A 20061-nucleotide genomic window follows, 5' to 3' on the forward strand; every position below is an offset into this window, starting at 1 on the left:
TGCCCTCCCGTTCTGTGGTGTACAGCCCTCCGCCCTTTGCTCCACAGCCCTTTCATGTTCAGGGGTACCTCTGGAGATGCTTAAACGTGGGGAGAGGCTTTGGGGGATGTCCCTGCTGCATGGATCCACTGGCAGTGCCACAAGAGCCCAGGTGTCCTCCCAGTCCCCTCCACCCTCTCCCTGCTTTCACACAGCTCCAACCACACCGTTTAGGTGGATAAAGCACAGCCTGGGCTCAGGCAGGTGCTGCTCTTCAGGGAACAGCACAAGTTTTCCCTGGCTGCAGCGTAGCACGGACTGTGCCCAGGCTGGTTTTGGGGGTGTCACACCAGTGCTGGTAAGCAGCAGCCAGTACCTTCCAGGCTATTTAAATTATTAGGACCATCCCTGGGAAGGGACTGAGGCTTGATATGGGATAGGCAATTCCCACAAAGCAGTCTGCATTTTGCTGCCTGCTTTGGGAGTATGGTGTTTTGTACATGGGCTGTGCTGAGCCAGCTGAGCACAATACCAAAGAAAAATCCCAGGATTTCCTAGGATATTTACAATTACATTGTCCTAAGGAAAGTGAAACAGTGGAACTGGCATATGTTGGTGTCTCTGGGAAGACTGGTGGAGGACTTGTCATGTAGGTGAAATGGAGGGGGAGTTTGAAAGGCAGCACTGTGGTGGGTCTAAGATTGCCTGGTTGTCCCTTGCTGTTAAGTCTCCCCTGCAGAAGGAGGTGGCAGAAGCTAGAGGTGATTCTCTCACAGCCCTGGGCTGTGGTGTTGGTGTGAGTGCTTCTCTCCATAGTCTGGGCAAAAGGATGTCCAAGAACCAACCTTGTGGGGTTAATCTATGTATTACATATTGATGGCAAGGACGTGGTTGTTGCAGGCTGACTCCTCCCCCATGCTCCACTATAGGATGCAATGGGTCTCACTCTTCCCGTGAGGTGAGGGACTGTGAGCTCCCAACATGGGTAGTATGAAGGTATAGAATGGATTTGCAGCTTTGACTGAGGTTTTCCAAAACTTCAGTGAAAACCTGCATCCCTATGAGACTCTGTGAAGTCTCCTCCCTACCCTGTGCCTAAACTGTCCCATCGAAAACCAAAGAGGGATGAAAATGGGCCAAAAAAAGTCCAGGACGGCACTTTTCTCCTGTTCATTGATGGCCAAAATTATTTTCACCCGTGGCTTTGCAATCTGAGCCCTTACAATTCCCAAATATGTGTCTCTAAATTGTGTTTAACTTTGTGGTGATGGCCTGGTGACAAGCTGTCCTTCTTCTCTCCCTGACCTGTTTGAAAGCGCTGATCTTCTGTAAAACTAAGACGTGGGATCAAAGTCACTTCTTGGGCTTTTTGGGGTGAGACTGGAGTAACTTCATGAAGCTGCAGGACCTCCCCACAGACAGTGGTGTTTATGAGATCTGAATCCTGGGCAGGCATGACCCTCTTTTGAAAGCAATAGTAATTCTAACTAATTTCCCCTCCTCGGAGTAGCAGATTCATCTTGCTAGCTGTGGAGTTTCCCCGGGCCCAGGGCTGCTGTACAGTGTTTCTGTCTTACGCTTGCTAACTTGTGACTTCGCAATCCTTGGGTTGCCATGGAAAGGATTATGCTGTGATTAATGAAGGCATTGTCAGCTAATAGTTTTTTTCAAAGCCTTTCCTGGAGCTGCAGAGAACAGATTCCAAGCCTGGCAGAAAGGGGCTGACAGGATAGGTGGCTGGTGGCACTCAGTCCTGGGCATGTTTTTGGTTGTCCACATCAAGACCATCAGTCCAGTCAGTCACATCAGCCCTGCCAATCCCATCTGAGGGTGAGAGGAAAAGCAGGGTTTATTGTTCTGTTGGAGCAGAGCCAGTGTTTTTTTTCTCCCAAAGCAGAGTGGGACAAGTGTCACTGTACCAAGGGTTTGGCAGGATATGGAGACAGCATATAAGACAGCTTTGCACTGTGAAAGCCTCCTCTGTGCTAGGCAATGTGCAAGGAGAACTGATATGGGATGAACCTGTGTGCTTGTGACTGTCTGGACCCCCAGTGAAGTGCTGGATCGAGCCAGAAAGCTCATCAGGACAGCGCTGCCCCAGCAGTGTCCATGTTTGTGCTGTCTGTCCAGCCCTAGGTAGACCCTCCCCACCCCTGCTGTGCCTGGAGCTGTGCACAGGGCCCCTGCCCTGAACTGCAGAAACACAATGGCTGGAAAAGCCCTCTAAGATCATAAAGTCCAGCCCTCACCCCAGCACTGCCAAGTCCACCACTAAACTGTGTCCCCAAGTGCCACATCTACGCGTCTTCTAAATACCTCCAGGGATGATGACTCCACTGCTTCCCTGGGCAGCCTGCTCCAGTGCTTGGTCACCCTTTCTGCAAGGAAAGTTGTCCCAGTGTCCAATATAAAGCTCTCTAGTTAGACACCAGTAGAGAGCAGAGTGCTGTTACGCCCAGCTGCACAAAGCGAGTGCAAAATGTGAAAATCCAATGAAAAACAGGCATCTGAAGTAGATTGAGTACTAAATGAAAATAGAAGAGTTGGAAATCCATAGCCATAAATCTCTGGGGACCCCTTCATTTCTTGGTATTATTAGATGAGTACCCCCAGACCTGCCCAGCCTGAGCAGCTAGGTAGCAGCTTCTACCTCAGCCCAGCTGGAATCTAAAAACTGAGTGCTTGGTCCCATTGTCAGCCTCAGAGCAGTCACAGAAAATCAGTGAGCTCTTCTTAGACTGCAGTCCAGCAAATGCCTTTCCCAGGATGTTGGTTCAGCTGCTGCCATCCCCTTTCCTGCATTTAACCTGGTGTAATGACAGCATTTACCAGGGTGCAGATGACCTGAACACAGTTTCACATGCATGAGAGGAGTTAAAACTTACACTGTAAGGTTGGCTGTAGACTGACAGGTGCCTGGCAGGGAGATTTGCACTGCTGTTGTTGCTGCACAACCAGCCTGGTCTCCTCCTTTATGAGTGTGGAGGAAGACTTGCAAGAGGATATGCCTGATGTTACATGGAGTGTTGGGAGAATGGGGCCTCTGTGAATCCTGGTTTTTTCTTCTCTCCCCATCTGACACTGGCTTGTGCAGTGGGAGCTGTGCTTGGAAGGGGCTTCGCCCCATCAGACAAAGCCACTCTCTTCAGCTGTTCCTAACCTTGTAAATGGGAGGATAAATCTGGGATCGTGGTAGCTGTCAATGTCTCCATGTAAATGTAAAGACTTTTAGGAATATTATAGAATCATGGAATGGTTTGAGTTGGAAGGGACTTTAGAGTTTAGCTCATGCCTTTCCACCCTGCTGTGGGCAGGGATACCTTCTACTAGACCAGGTTGCTCAAGGTCCTGTCCAACCTGGCCTTGATCATTGAGATGTAGTCTGGTAAGGGTTGCAGGTTGCAGCTGGGAAACACCTTCCACCTGAGCAGGACTGACCTGCCCGAAACACCAGGGCACAGGGAACAGGTGCTCTGGGCTGTGCTGGACTGGGACCAGGACCCAAATACTGGGAACAAGCCCTTCTGTGTTCCTCCTCATATCTGCCACCGTTCAGAGAGCACATTCCACTCCTTAGATGATTCATCTCATTTCAAGTCATCTGAAACAAAAATGGTTGCACTGGGGAGAATTCTGAGAAAGGAAAGATGGTCAGAGATCTGGAACACCTTCCATAGGAGGAACAGTTGTTTAGACAAAGGCTCCAAGCTGAGAAGAGTTGGGAAGAAGGTATATTATAGATCCTGGAAGATCATGTTTGCAGGGTGAATGCAAAAGAAAGATTTTCCTTTGAAATACAAAAACTAGGGAGCATCAAATAAAGCTTATGGAGACCAGGGTCAAAGATAAAAAGCGTTTGCACAATCTGGCATCTGTGGTGCTCCTTATGGCAGAACCCCGTGGATTCTCAAAGTACTAGGTTAAAAAAAACACTTGGACAAGTTTCATTTTAAAAAAAGCCTCTAAAACAATAGAGCATATATATTAAAGGAAAAATAAAACTACTCCTTTTTTGCTCTAGAGGTTCTTGAGGTGCAAATTATTCATTTCTGGGGGAATATTGCAGAGTAATGCCACTACATCTGCTTTTATACTGCTCCTTAGGCATTCTCTGTCAGAGAAATATAGTACATAGGGAGCCCACAGGCTGGATCCATTGAGGGCTATTTTATGTGCAGCTCAGCTCACTAAAAAGTTGTTTACGCCCAGAAATCCTCCTTCAAAGAATTCTTCTAAGATATCGGCCTCACTGCACTTCTTAGTTATCTTGGAGAAGATAATGTGTCAGCACGTCATTTTAGTACAAGTGCCATATGTCATTTGGTTTGAAGGAAATACAACAAAACCCGTTCTCTTCTTTTTTCATTGAAAATATTTTTATTCCAGCTGATACAGAGAGGAGCTTAATGGGACTTCTTGCAGGTTCTGTATCAGATTTCCTGAAAGCCGTTGGGGAATAGCCACAAATATATTGATCAGCTGGGTCTCTGCTAGAAAAGCTGGGGTTTGTGTGTGGACTCCTGTGATTCCCAGAGCTGACCCGTGCTTTTGTTGGGGTGAGGCTTGCTTTGTAAGTCAGTTTTCCATGTGCCTGCTGTGTGTTGGTGTACAGGAGTTTGAATTCATGCCAGCAGAGAGGCTGGGAGAAGAAAATGCTTTGCCTCTTGGTGGCATCAAGTTGCCAGCCAAGGCACAGCTCCTGCTGAGCTCAGTGGGCTCCAGCAGCTTCACAGTAGCAGTGGGGCTGGAAGGGAAGGGGGAGCACACACAGACCACACCACCTCTCATCACCAGAGGCAGGGTCCTCTTTCCTGGCTGAGGCTGGGGGGACAGGCAGACCTCCTGCACTGGGATAGAGGAGTCCAGCACGTGTGTGCTGTGTGAGGTGGAAGGAGCTCTGCAAGCCCAGCTAGAGCACATCAGAGTGCTGCCTCCCACGTCTGAGCCTCTGGGTGTTTTCCAGCATCAGTGGAGGTTGCTGCTACGTTGTGATACCCCAGCTATTTCTGTCCTGCTTCTTCTCATCCCTCAGCTTTGCTGGATCAGTGCCATCAAGGCCAGCAGATTTACCCTGGGCTGAGATGAACTCCAGAAACCACACACACACTGGGTTTGTCACTCATACAGCCACAGAAGGTTTTTGGTCTGCAGAAGCAAAGGAGTGGTCATCTCCTCTGTAATTTCTGTGTAAGAGCCTTCGTCAAGTCAAGTCTGCCGAAAGACTGCATGAGTTCTCCATGGCTGGAAAAAGACTTGTTAGGTCTTGGCCAAATGATGAAGTAAATCAGGACTGCAGTTGATCCATGTTAATTGTAGCAATACAAATGAGGGTGGTGGGCAATAGAAGGTGAAAGCTGTTAGGGCAGCCTTATTGCTCTTAGGAAAAAAACCTCTAGATCTCCCCCAATGCCCTGTTACATCTGTTTTTCTCCCAGGGCAGATGACTCTTCAGAGTAGCAAACCAGGTCCTGTCCTCCCAGCCCTGAGCTCAGCATTCAGGGAAGGTATTAAGTAAACAGGGCTGGAACAAAAGTCAGGCTTTTCAGATGCAGCTGTGATGCTGACCTCAGCCAGGGAAATGAGACTTGTCTCCAGAAACCACTGAATTCTTCAGTGTACCTAAGAGCAAATGCCAACTATCAACAGCCATCCCTTTCTTTGTGTGGGTATCTCAAAGTACTGCAGAGAAGGGTAGGAACAGAGCAGCTTGTTAATGCTGGAATAATTTAAGGACTTGATTAAAGCTGGCTTTCTCATCTAGGCTGATTTCCATAGGAAACAAGGCTTGTGTGGTCACTCTGCCTGTCCCTTTAGATGTGTCACCTAATCACAGTAGTTCAGTGATCAAGCTCACTTCAAATTTGGGCTGTAACAAGGAAACAAAGTTCCTAGACACTTCCTGAAAAGACACAGGTGAGCATGGGAGAAATCTGGTGCCCTGCAGCATGATGCCAGTGCCTGTTGGACATGTCAGGTGGGGTGAGAAAGCTATTATGGATGCCTCAGCTGCAGGAAGGTCTTCTTAGGAGAGGCTATCCCCTACTGACCATCTCGAAATCTTATTGTTTGGGATTTTGTCATTGTAAATGAAGCTTTTGTAAGCACTGCTCCTCACAGGTGAAAATCGATCTATTTCTGGCTCTGCTGTTTGCTTACTACTTACTGGAGACTGCTGTGCTTTTGTCCATCCAGGCTGTTTCAGGATGCAATGACTTTTACTTTATGCCTATGCAACACCTAAGATATAAAATCATAGAATAGTTTGGGTTGAGAGAGACCTTTTATATTATCTTATTTCAATCCCCCTGCCATGAGGACAGGACATGGACACCTTCCACTAGACCAAGTTGTTCAAAGCCCCATCCAACCTGACCTTGAACACTTCCAGGGATGGGGCTGCCACAGCTTCTCTGGGCAACCCATGACGTTGGCTCACCACCCTCACAGTAAAATATTTCCTCCTAATATCCAATCTAAATCTACCTTTTTATGTGCCCTTTAGTTTAACTCTGCTTTGACCTATACAAGTGACTTCAGCTCATCCAGATGATGCCCTTTAGAGCAGAGTATCCCATGCACTGAATAACACTCAGCAAGGAGAGCAGCAGATCAGCAGCAAACAGCCCCTGTGACTCAGAATCCCCAGCTGAAAAATTAATATAACCTTTTGCATGTGCAGCCAATGAGTCAGGGAGTGTCTGTCCCCCTCTCATCCGGACTATTACAGGGCTGATGTCTCCCAGCACTGCCTGATACTGCCCTGAGGGGTGTGATGGTGATTGCACCAAAGGTACCATGAAAGGGAAGAGCAGAGTCTCCACTTAATTTTACAGTTCCTGTCCAAGCTAAATAACCTCAGGAGTCAGCAGGATTCTCAGCAGAAAAACAGGGTTGGTATCTTATGATTTGAACCCACTTCATCCTAACAGCCCTTGCAATTGGAGGCTGACCCCAGCCTCTTGAAGGGCCACCCTGAATTTCTCCAGGACCATGAAAAATGAGAGGATATTGTTAGGGCAGGCAGAGGGAGGATTTCACTAAAAAGCCCAGCAAAGGGGCTCTTGCTGAGACAAAAACCCTCACAGGATTACAGCAGATTGTGGAAGTCCTGCTCCAGCCAGCATTAGTAGCACCAAAAGGAGAGAGCCAAGGCCAGATCATTAGGGACCAACCAGAGTAGAGGTGGGACAGCTGCTTATTATGCCAGTTTAAGGATAGAGAAGAGTAGAGGAGCTGCTTTTAATAAAGACGTTCTGATCTGGAGTCCTAGGCACACACTTAGGTGCCCTGGTTGATTCTACTGCATGACCTTGGGGAAAGTGACATCTTCCCTCCATGCCACAGTTTCTCCCTGAGGATAGCATTATCCCCTCCTCCATAAACAGTCTGGGATTCAAGAAGGAATAACATAGGATAATATCTTACTAGAGTGGTTGGTAAAACAGTGGCTGTGGTAAAGGCTCTCTTTAGAGAACATTTCTATAGAAAAAAAACCAGAAATGGGTTAGTAATGAATTTACTGAGCTAAATTCAGTAAATTACTTCTGCCATATATTGTCTGGGTGGTGGAGGGTCATCTAGAGACTGTTGTAAAATGGAGCACCTTACCTTGGATCTCTGGTTCTCAAGCCTTTGCAACAGGCTGCACAGATAAGCTGTGGATGCCCTATCCCTGTTGGCTCTTTGAGCAATCTGATCTAGTGGAAATGCTCCCTGCCTGTAGCAGAGGGGTTGGAACAAGATAAGGTTTAAAGTCCCTCACAACCCAAATCTTTCTAGGATTCTGTGACCTTTACAAAGTTGTTTTCAGATAACAGACAGAGTCTTTGTAGGTGCCTGAGCAATACAGCCAAAGGGTTACACCTGCATCTAAGGGCTAATGTCTGTGGTTCCACTGCAGGGCTGGCAGAGTCTGGGTGGCTCAGAAGGTTCCAGCCTCCCGAACCTGGCCCAAAACAGGATGTACCATGCATGAATCTCCTCCCAAATCCAAGCATTTAGTGTAAAACACATCAGGCTGAAGTCCATCACCACATCTGTGTGTATTGTTTGCTCTATAAGCAGCAGGGATTTACCAGCCCATGAAGGAGCAGGTCCCTGGTGACCCCACTGGCACTTGCTGGTCTGTTCAGTCCAGGCTAGTTGGGCTTCTCTGAATCACAGGTAGGCAGGTTCTGAGCTCTGGTCTTGGCACAGTGCTGTCCAGACATCCCAATTTGCTCAGGACAAGCAAGAGGTCTTCCAGTCCAGTCCAGCACTGTGCTACTTCAAGGAGGAGAATCTTGAGAGCACGTTCATGTCTCAAATCACTCTCAGTTTAAAGCAGAGGCTTTACTTCTAATTTGCTCTTGTCATGTCTGGGCAAGGCTTGGTAGTTCACATACAGGTAAGGAGGAGATGAAAACAGTTGCAAACACCATTCAGCCAACCTGTGAGTGCAGCATTTTCCCTAGATCAGCTCAGCCTGCTGTGTCTGGATTATGCTGAAATTACACCTGACCTCTTTGCAAAAGGATACTTTATTTGATTAATTATTGTGGCAGTTGAAAAATACTCAATCGCCGGCAGAGGCTGGTGCACAAAAGGAAATTGCCCTCCTCGGGAGGCTGTGCTGAGTGCTCTGCAGAGAGTCGGGATCGGATGCCACCGTGGTCCATTGTTCTGCTTGGGCTGTGTGAAAGCACCGTGAGGGAGAAAAGGTCAGGTCTTTTGTTCAGCTGCTCTACCTGCTGGACTTTTCGAGGGGATTGAATGCAGGGCAAATCTATTGAACTTCCTGCTGAAGGCTTAAAAAATTGATGCCTCTTTCCTGACCACTCTCAGATGAACAGAGGCTACTACATATCGATTCTCTCACTTTCCAGAGGGGGGAGTTTTGTGCGATTTCTTGCTTTAATGTAGCATTTGACTCGTTCAGCTGATGTGTCTCTCTCTTTCCATGGCGCTACTACCAAAACCTTCCAAATAGAGGTTTGGGGATCAAACCCTCAGAGTCAGCTAAGTGGTCTTTTTTCAAATTCACAGCTGCTCAGGGGTGGGAGAAAGGAGGGGACATGAAAATGAAACCTGTCACCTCAGGCTTCTTCTGTAGTCTATGGAGATAAATAATCCTGACAGATGGAATGAACTGGGCCTTGGAAGCACTAGCACATCCCCATAGTCATGGAGGTGATCTTAGAGAATCATACAAACATTCAGGTTGGAAAAGATCTCTAAGATCATCAATTCCAACCAATAACCCAGCACTGCTACATCCACCAAGCCATGTCCCTAATTGCTCTTTTCCCATGCCTTTTGAACACTTCTAGGGATGGTAATTCCACCACTGCCCTGGGCAGCCTGTTCCAATGCTTGAAAACCCTTTTAGTGAAAAAAAAAAATCCTAATATTCAATTTAAACCTCCTCTGGCCAACTTGAGCCCATTTCCTCTTGTCCTGTTGCTTGTTCCTGGGAAGAAATGATGGACCCTGCACCTGGCTACAACCTCCTTTCAGGGAGCTGCAGGGAGAGATAAGGTCACCCTTGAGCCTCCTTTCCTCCAGGCTAAATACACCCAGCTCCCTTATCTGCTCCTTATCAGACTTTTGCTCCAGACCCTTCACCCTTCCAATCTTTGCTGACTTGATCAAACCCAGTGTCTGCATATAAACAGCTCAGTCCCACTATAGGGTGTCAGATGGGACTTGGAGCAGGAAAAAACAGGCTGAGAACCACAAAGACACCTAAATGACAGCACTGTCACAGGAGAGGGAATGATGGATGCTGATGAGAGGCATAAAGCCACAACAGAGAGATACACTAGTGGACTCCCATTCTAGGATTTGCATGCTTCTCTCTTACTCCATGATCCCCAGGCTTGTGTGGAGAAACACAGTGACAGGTATTTGCCCCAAGCTCTCCTCTGATCTGTGGCATGGCCAGGAGGAGGCAAGGAAATGTTCAGGCATCGCTTTGTGCCATCCCTAGCTAGTGAGTGCATCACAAAGCAGACTTTTGGTTTTGTGGAAAATTTTGCTTCTGTCTTGAATTCTGCTTAAAATCGCCTCCTGAGGTCCGCAGAGTTTGGAGGTTAGTTTTTTGAGTTAGCTGGTTTATCACCTTTTGGGACATGGTGTCAACTCAGAGTGTTGCACTCTTGCACAGAATAACAGAATCAATTCAGTTGGAAAAAGCTCTGAGATAAGTGCAACCTGTGACTGAACACCACCATGGCAACAGACCATGGCACTAAGTGCCATCTCCAGTCCTTCCTTAAACATCTTTGGGGGTGGTGACTCCACCACTCCCTTGGGCAGCCCATTCCAATGTCTAATCACCCTTTCAGTGAGGAAATTCCTCCTCATATCCAACCTGAACTTTCCCTGGCACAGTTTAAGACTATGTCCCCTTGTCCTGTCACTGGATGCCTGGGAGAAGACGCCGATGCCCACCTGGCTGCACCTGAGGTAGTCCTGGAGGATAGCTCAGAATGCACCCCTAGCATAGCCAAACACACAGGGGGTGTCAGCTGCTTTGGGGAGCTGTCTGTATCGTCCTCACCTGAAATATGAAGGAGTTTGGGTAACTCTCTTGGGAGATAGGTAGTGGCAAAGAAGAGGATCAAATGGACTGCAGGGGTCCTTGAAGGCACTCAGAGGACTGGAGCACCTCTTCTATGGAGACAGGCCAAGGGGAGAAATTTGGGGTTTTTTAGTCTGGAGAAGAGAAAGTTCTTGGGATATGTTAAAGCCCTTTCCAATAATGAAAGGGCTACAAAAGAGCTGGAGAGGGACTTTGGACAAGGGAATGTAGTGATAGGACAAGGAGGAATGGTTTTAAGCTGAAGGAGGGTTTATTTAGATTTGATACAAGAGAGAAATTTCTTACAATGAGGATGACAAGGGACTGGAACAGGCTGCCCAGAGAAGTGATCAATGCCCCATTGCTGGAAGTATTAGAGGTCAGGTTGGGTGGAGCTTTTAGCAAGCTGATCTAGTGGAAGGTGTTTCTGCCTGTGGTAAGGGGTTTGGACCAGATGACCTTTAAAGGTCCCTTCCAACTCAAACCATTTTATGATTCAAAAAAAGCTCTGAGACCCTGCAGCAGGAGAGTGAGTCTCCATGGTCCTTTCACTGACCAGTGCAGTGCTTTGCAAAAGCTCACAGTATAGCACAGCATGGAGCTGTCATCACAGGCTCTGATTAGTGCTGCAGATCTTAGTGGAGGGAGGCATAGAGGATCACATTCCTTTCCTTTGCTGTCTTTTTAAACCCTTCACAGCCTCAGCAGAGATCACTACCTCAGCATTTCATGGCGCCACATTTCACAGCTTGTGGAAATCAGCACAGTTTCAACCAAAGTCATTTTATCGCAGTCATTTGATACTGCTGCGGATCTGGTTGTTGAGATTTTTAGCTGGGTCAAAAGAAACAACATTGTTTGCATTTTTAGCTGTTCCATAGTCAGCCTGACCAATGAGTAGAGCTCAGCACATGGTTTATAAGTGCTCAGAGAAAAGCCATATTTTTCATATTGTTCATCTCTACCCAAGGTCTGTTGAAAACCATACCCTCTTTTTGGGTGCTGAAGTCTTTGGCTGGAAAGGCTACCTACTGCACAGCCCCTGACACTCGTCTGTCACTCATGTTGTGTAGATGACACCCTGTTTATTGGTGGTTTCGCTTACCAGCATCATTTCCCCGGGTTTCAGTTGCACTTGCAGAATGACAGACTGCAGTGTGCATTAGCACTGCCCTTTCTTCCTGGAGCTATTTGCACGGAAAAAAAAGCCCTAATGTACAGAAATGCGAAGTATCTGTGTATGTAATGCAGCAAGGCTGCTCCTATGCTGGGCTGTTTTACTACAGAAAGCCACCTTGGTACCTGTGGTCTTTTCATCCTGTAGTTATTTGGCTAATTGATTAGCAGGTTCACTGTGTTCTTTTGTGTAGGAAAGGTTGTTTTTACCCCAACTAGAGGGAATTTTATGGGTTTGAGGAGTCTAGATCTGTAGGATGCCTGGAGCATTTCTTCTTGTAAAAACAAAACAAAACAAAAAGAAACCCCCACTACCCAATAAAAAACTACCAGGTCTTCCCTGCACACAGCATCCGCCCCCAAGAAGGAGAAGCCTGACCGCAGTACCCTCAGATCTAATTAGCACCTAATCCTGTGCCTTTCTTCAACACTGTAAGGCTGAGTGTTGCAGGAATAGCCAGAGAAAAAGCTGCACATCTCCTAAAAGAGCCCTTGCAGGCTGGTGTTTAGTTGCACAGTATTGCACACCAAGGAGCCCTTCTGAGGATCCGGGACGTCCCAATGGCTCTTTACCCACCCTGCTGTCAGGTGTACCTTTACATGTCAGCTTGCAGCTCCACCTGAATTTGTCTTTGTCCCTCAGCTGGGACGTTCCCAGTCTGGGAAGCTGGATCTGCAGCTGATAGGGAGGTTATTCTGTACACCAAAATACACCTCTTGTTCAAGCAGCTAGTCCTCTCCTGAGACCAGCATTCATTGGGAGTCTGGTAATCACTCAAGTTCTGATCCAAAAGCTGTAGGAAAGGCTTTTCTTGACCTTCAGTGAATTTGGGTCAGAGCTTTTCCAGGAAATCAGGCTCTGTGCTGATCCCGGTGCGGGCAGAGCCCGCAGGCAGGCTGTGTCATGGATGCACCGCTCACACGAGCAAAGGTAATTCCAGTGTTTTCTGCAGCTTATTGCCATTGTGACCTGCCTTGCGAGGTGAGAGCTTCCTCGCATTCCTCACGTCATTTGTCAGCATGACCTCAAGCTGATCCCTCTGTGCGGGGGCGGCAATCGAGGCGTAAATAAGGGAACTTTCCCAGCACCGGTGGCCAGGTAGCGCTTGCCGTGTCCCCACATCCCTGCCACAGGATGCCTTGTGCTATTTGCTCACTTGCAAAAGCTCAGGGTGTGCTGTCCTGTGTGTAAAAAACCCAGTGAATACTCTGGGTGAATTCCCACTGCTATTTTTGCACTCCAGGCAAAACCATTGCTTTCCATGGGACTGCATCTGTTCTCCACATTATAGGAGATAACAGGTAACAAAACCAGAAGGCTGGATTTTACTTTTCTGCCAGAGTTAGAAATTACCATTTCTTCTTGAAAGGATGAAGATACTTGTGCTGTGGGAAGGGAAGGTATAAGTGAATGGCCACTCCTGTAAGACTTCAGTCCAAAGTTCAGGTGGGAGAAATGCGGGAGATCACAGAGTCATGGAATGGGTTGGGTTGAAAAGGACCTTAAAGATCATTTAGTTTCAACTCCTTTGCCATGGGCAGGGACACCTTCCACTAGAGCAGGCAAAACCCTCTATGTGGGCAATCTGTGTGTAGTTGGTAAGTTGTGGCTGCCTCAGATGAGAAGCTGAAGGCAAATACAGAGGATGAGAAGATACTTAAATAATTTTTGACACTAAGAATTGTTTGAGCTGGAGCTAATTACCTAGAGAAGTAGTGGGTTGTTTCTGTTGAGAGCCTGCTCGCTGATCAAGCTAGCAGGTTAAGATTCCTGTTGGTCAAGAGGAAGATGAAAGACTGCCGTGTTCAGACTGATATCTTCTGACTTGAAATCCCTGCTTCCCATTCAGGGCTCTAGGAGAGTACAAAAAAGGTGACAAGATGTCATAGCTTCCTAACCATGCCAGCTTCCAGATGGACAAAGACTAGGAGAAGTAGTATGTGGGGAGTGACACTGCCTTGCTCCTTTCTGCTCCCTGGCACCCACAGTCAGTGGTTAGAGATCCCAAAGACTGGCGGGGTTTGTCAGCTTAACCACATTCAAGAGCCATTGTTTTCCTTCCTGACTGTAATCCTGGCTTTGGTGAGGACAAAGGTGCTTCTCTCTGAGGGTGTAGGTGTGACCTTTTTATTCACCATTTCTCAGACGAACAGTAAAATACACTGGAAACCCTTAATCCTTCTCAGATCTCTTGCAGGAGGGCAGGAGGTGAAAGCAGTGGTGTGTAGAGAGCACTGACGTGTTAAATCTCTTTGCTCAGCTAAGGTGACACATGTTTCTGTCGGTCAAATAAAGTGGACACAAGCTGAATGAAATTCTGTGTTTTTTACAGTTTGAAGTGCACCAGGTGTTCTCCAAAAGACAAGCTCTGCACCAAGATGGGTACAGTTGGGGACAGGCATTGAATTTGAATGCACACACCCCATAAATTATTTTTTTTTCCTGCACTGGCACTCAGGAAAATCATTTAGGGTGCAGAACTTCAAGAGAAAGGAATAGATTTTACATTTAGAGTGAAGTACCTGAATTTCTTTTGACCAATGCTTAATAAGCATGTGCCCTGAAGGATTAGCACTGTGGAGTGATCCACGAGGAAGTATGGCCAGTCATGTGGTTGGTCATTCCAGTCCTGAAATGCCAAGAAGGGGCACAGAAGTGCCAGTTAAAGAGATTAGAGTAGCAAGCCCCTTCTTTGCAATTGCAGGATAATGGCTTTGTCCAGGTTCCCCAGACTTTCTCCCTCCAGAGCCGAAATCTGTCGCACTCCTTTTGCATTGAGGATCTCTCCAGAGCCAGGAAATCCACAGTGGAGATCACTGTGGAGCAGACTTCATACTGAAACACTCCTTGGCTTCTGTTGACCACAGCTTGCAAGCAGGTGGCGTGTGTAGTTCCGTGTCCCACATCACTCTGCATCCAGATGTAGTTTAAAGACCCTTCAGCCTCACCCCACTGCCTCCCTCAGATGATGCTCAACCAGTGACAGCCAGAAAGCTGCAAAATGAGCCATATTTACAAAAAATACACTTTCCAGAGGGTTGTCTCTGTGCCATTGTGCTACAATATGAGTGATTTGGGAGAGGTGCTGGGTATGTTTTGTTTAGCCCAGCTCATTTCCCAGACCATCTGTAGAGCTTCTCACAGGATTGGGATTGAAGTGCCCTACACTCACCTGCCAGGGAGGGTCAGAGGGTCCAGATGGCTGTTTTGTTCCAGCAGGGCCCTCATGAATTAGTAGACAGCTGATCTCTCTGGTGCTCAGACAAGCCCAATCCTTCTTACTGATCCCTGTGGGAAGAACAGGCAGGGGAGTCTGCTGCTTCCCCTTTGGGGTGTTCCCTGCTGGGCAAGCCGTGGGGAAAGCTGGCTCTCTGTTGTGTACAACCTCTCTTGCAAAGGCGTCATGAAGGGACTGACAATGCACTGAACAGGATCAAGCCTGGTGGCTTGGGATGAGGCTAGACCTTCAGAAAATAAAATAACCCACAAAAGATTCTGGGCACCAAAGTCCTGTTTAAAACCAGACTGGATTTGGTATGCAAATACTCTTCCAAACCTGGTGCAAGTTTTGGAAGAGTATTCAGCATCACCACAGGCCAAGCAAAGCAGTATGTCCACACACCAGGTAATTTTAATGCTGGGAACCCAGATAACCATGGAAAAGTGCTTTCCATCAGCAGCAGCAGGATAAAAACTGAAGGAGTTCTGAGACGTGGATTTGTGGCTTTAGCCCAGCCTGTTGGAATAGATGTCCCATGCATGGTTTTTTCAATGTGGACACCCAATGGGGTCAGCTCACCTAGGTCGCTTGGCTAACTAGCATAAAAATTATGCCTGGGATACCTAGGAGTGCTCTTGTTGGGTGAGATCTCTGTTTTTCAGAGAGGAAAAGGGAGGAAAGGAACTACTAGATGACTTGTCCATAGCAGATGTCCTTCAGCCAGGGAACTCCAACTGCTGTCCAACTACCCACCCCAGAGTCCAGCACTGACCCCATGATCATCATGTACACATCTCTGAAGAACCTCCCCCAGTGCCTGCTCTGAGCCTGGCTAAGATTTCACTGACTATTCCCAGTGGAATAGACTCTTCAGCATCCCTAGGCAGTCTGCCTCAGGGCTCCCTACTTGGCAGGGTTAGAAAGTTACTTTCAATCCATGTGAATTAAAGAGAAGAGTAATCATTTAATGTGCTATAGAGAAGGTTCAATCTTAGAATTAGGAAAAGTGCCTGACAGCCTTGCAGTTATTAAAGTGTGCACGTGATTTTCCACCATTCATCTGCCTTCTAGGAAAAGCAAAATTAATTCATTAAATATGGCCTGTGGCCAAAGTTTGCCTAGCATTTCCTAATGAACAGTGATGCCCTGGCTGCTCTTAGGACACCAGTTCCTTTCCCAGGCAATGCAGAAGGTTTGTGGATCAAGCAGATGATTTTAGCAGATAGATGTTTTCATTAAGGTGGTTGAAGGCACAGGGATGGCAGAAGCCTACAAATTTCAGTGGGATAGTTATCTACTTCATGTATGTGGCCTGTGAAAATGTAGAGGTGGTGCAGGCAGCCTGGTGAGGAAAAGGGAATAACTGGAAATTCTACTGAGCCTTTACAGTCTCTGCAGGAGCTAATAGGGATAAACACTGCCTTTCTAGCTGGGAGGGGAACACCTCTGTTTCCCACTGCACCTGAGAGGCTACAGAAAGTTCAGCCAGCAGGATCAGCACCAAAGGCCAGGTCCCTACCTTGCTGAATGGGATGCAAGCAGTTGCTGCTGGTGGGGGAGAGAGATCACTCCTTGCCATGAGGAAGCTGTAGGGACATTGGCATGGGACATTGTTGTACCTTTTTTTTTTCACGAGACTAAGTTTATGTCTTTGGGACATCCCACCTGGAGACAGTTGTGAGGAGGGTGGAAAGATTTCTCCCTCCTATGCCCCTGCGAAATGTTTGCTTTTTAGTGGGGGGAGCATAAAAATGAAAATTATGGCTAAAACTTGAAACACAGTATTTAGATTTTTATGATGAGTCCTGATTATTTTGCCACTGTGAATGGAAATGTCTTGTGTCCAGCAAGATTATCCTTCATCAGCCTTCAGTGTCCAGTGTCTGTGGGAACTGTGTCTCTGAGATTGACAACCTTTTCCCCTGCTTCTTAAGGCATGAGTATTTTTACTATGCTGGAAAACGTTCCACACCATAAATACAACTATAATTGATTGCCATGTAGCAAGGATGACTCAGAGATTAAAAGGTGCAGAAATTCAATTCTTTGAGAGCATTTTTCATTCATACAAACCCAACACATTTAATTTTGGGAGCCATGAAATGGCAGCAGAGCAGCAAGCACAAACTCAGGAGCAGCATGGGACTTTCCCACGTAAATCCCACAAAGATACAATTTGCACAACAGCTGGAACAGAGCATAGAAATACTCCATCCAATCCAGGTCTTAGTTTCAGGCCATGCTAGGGGACTTGATATTTTCTTTCCTCTCTTGAAAGTAGTTTGGATAGAAAGATGAAAATCCATCCAGCCTTGTGCTGTGCTAAGGACAGTACTCCCCGCCTCCATGTGCTTCAGTTCATACCACAGGATCTAAAGACACATGTAATAAATCAGTATTGGTGTGTTAGCTGGGTTAATCCTTGGATAACTTTCTAGGACTCAGTTTACAAAATATTACTTGCATAAGCGACCTCCAGTCGCAGTCTCATTCACCACAGTGCCAGCATTAATCTGGATGTATTTAGAGGATTGTCTCTCACTGTCTGGAATTAAAATTATGAAAGCATTGGGAGTTTCAGTGCTACTAGCTCTCTTTCACACTTAGGGCTGTGGAAATGCTGTAGGGTTGGGACAGTCCCTGAGCTGGGTCTCTTGAGTCAGAAGGAGAGTCATTAATTGCTGACTTCTTTTGATTTAGGTCCATTCCTGGTGATTGCTGATGTGTTTATACAGGAACCATGGTCATTCTACGACAGGTAAGTGAATAATTCCTGTCTTCAGCTTCTCCAGTTTTACTCCATCACCACAGGCACTAATAAAAAAAAATATTGGAGGGGAAGGGTCAAGTCAGGTTATTTTTGTCCTGTCTTATTTCCCTAAAAGGACTGTTACAAGATGCAGAGATACTCATTAGCCTTAATCCTTGATTGGCTTAGAGGAAATCATTGCTCTGTGTGTGTAGTCCAGATTAACCTCACACAATGTTCCACTTCTATTTTCTCATCTGGGATGGCCCAAAAGCTGTACATGTGAATCCTGGACATGCAGAAGAATAAAACGATTTACTGCCTGACTTAAAATAGGATCTGGTCAAAAAACGATTCTTGATTTCCAGGAACAATTCTGGTTTGGTTGTGTAAGAATGGATTCTTTTGCACATTTAAAAGAAATTGAGGGATTTGAAGACAGTCTGAGAGGGTTGGGTGGAGAAGAGAAGTCTCCAGAGAGTTCTTATATCACCTTGCAGGACCTAAAGGGAGCTTGTAAAAAAGAAGGAGAGCAACTTTTACATGGGCCTGCAGTGATGGGACCAGGGAAGTGCTTTTAAGCTAAGAGAGGACAGGTGTAGATTAGATATTAGGAAGAAATTTTTTCCTATGAGAGTGGAGAGGCACTGGCACAGGTTGCCCAGAGAAGCTGCCTCATCCCTGGAAGTATTCAAAGGAAGGTTGCATGGGGCTTTAAGCAATCTGGTCTAGTGTAAGGTATCCCTGCCTGTGGCAGGGGGTTTGGAACAAGAAGATCCTTAAAGTCCCTTCAGACCCAGACCATTCTAGGATTCTATCGTTGAAGAATTAAGTTGCGGAGCAGGTCTCATGTAGATTCTGCAATACTTTAGGGCTCCATATTGTAGTGTTTTCCCTTTGTCTAGGTATAACATGTCTCACTCGCAGGTTCTCATTGCCCTGTCTCACCTGGTGAGGACTGACAGTCCCACCACGTATCCTCGGGGTTGGGGCTGCAGAGGCTCAAGTGTATTTGTCAGCACAGTCAAGCATTGATGCAATGGAACAAATCTACCCAAAATCTACAATTTTGATTGAATTCTGTGTCTTGCGTGGTAAATCTGCTTTTGTCCAGCAGGAAGCAGTGGACCTTTGAAGGAACTCACATAGTGTCAGTTTACAGCAGTGATATAAAGAGCTGAGGATAGCTTTGAGTATAAGGAGTGCCAGAGATCTTGTGGAGCAACTGAAATGCTTTTTGTAGCATTTCCCCAACCTGTCAGAACCTGAAGAAACAGGCTGTAGTTTGGTAGGGGTGTGTAGGGGCTTGGTCCTCCTTCCAAAGGCTCCAAGGCATTGGCCCCGTGCACAAACAGGCTGATGCAGTTTGTGATGCCAAGGAAAATGGGTATAGAACATTGAAAAGAAAAATTTCCATAGAAAATTGAAACAAATTAGGCAAAAAGATCAATATAGCAGTTGAGAAATACCCTGCTACAACTCTGTCTAGGATGGTGTCACTCCAGGCTGCCTGTCATGTCTCTCTCTTGGAGTTATTCCTCTGTGGTTCAGCTGCTGGATCACTGTGTTCTGTACCAGTCTGAATTCACCCTTTGCAGAGCTTTAATCAAGTTGAGCACCTTGCTCATTATCTAAAAACAGAGTGTCTTTTCTAGGCAAGGGTGCAGCGTGCTTCTGAATAATTCTGGGCACTCTCGCTGTGGGTTCAGGTGCCAAGCAATTGCTGCCAATATCAGGGAAATAGGTTTGTGTTGAATTTGTTGCTTATGGCAGACATCTCTGCAGCATGGATGAGGTGAGCAACGACCCCTCCATAATGAATTAAGGTTACCCAGTTGTTAGCAGGGACAGTCCCCATTCTGAAGTCACTTTATACCAGTTTGTCCCATCTAAAGGGCCTTTTCAAGTCACATAGGAAACACTTTGCTCTCTGTTGCCCTAAAGACTGCTCTTTATGTGACGCTTAATTGCAAATAGCAGCAATATTTGTGTTTTGCTTCTTTCAGTTTTGCCGTAAGATTTTGGAAATACATCTGTGTTGTTCATGACCTGTGTTACATTCTAAGGAGCTTTCTCTCTGTTTTGTTTTGTTTTTTTCTCATTCTTGAATGTGCACAACATGTTTACAGTCCTGCCATCCTACCTCTTTTTTCCTGAAAACTTTCTCCAGCAAGGTCAAATAAAACCCCAGATCATCACCTGGGATAGATGAGCACAGAGCATTTGGCCCTTACTGCTTTGTTTTCCACCCAGCTATAAATCCAGGCATTTTGAAGATGAGCCTGTGCCATCACTTCTCTTCCATTCTCCCATCAGAACAATTCATGCCAGAGTCTCCCTTGGGGAGAACTGAGCACTGAGGCCAGCACAGCTCG

The 20061-nt window shown here is 46.6% G+C and overlaps 1 protein-coding gene across 1 annotated transcript in view; it reads left to right on the top strand.

The window, feature by feature from the left end:
- The window catches only part of MYO7A (myosin VIIA), a 96456-nt gene that overhangs the window by 450 nt on the left and 75945 nt on the right, over nucleotides 1-20061 (top strand). The window contains exon 2 of the mRNA XM_063394352.1: nucleotides 17638-17695. Within this exon, the coding sequence (XP_063250422.1) occupies nucleotides 17678-17695 (18 nt within the window). The 5' untranslated portion in view covers nucleotides 17638-17677. The remainder of the gene's footprint in view (nucleotides 1-17637; nucleotides 17696-20061) is intronic.

The sequence above is a fragment of the Prinia subflava genome, chromosome 3 (assembly GCF_021018805.1).
Source record: "Prinia subflava isolate CZ2003 ecotype Zambia chromosome 3, Cam_Psub_1.2, whole genome shotgun sequence".
Taxonomy (NCBI): Eukaryota; Metazoa; Chordata; class Aves; order Passeriformes; family Cisticolidae; genus Prinia; species Prinia subflava.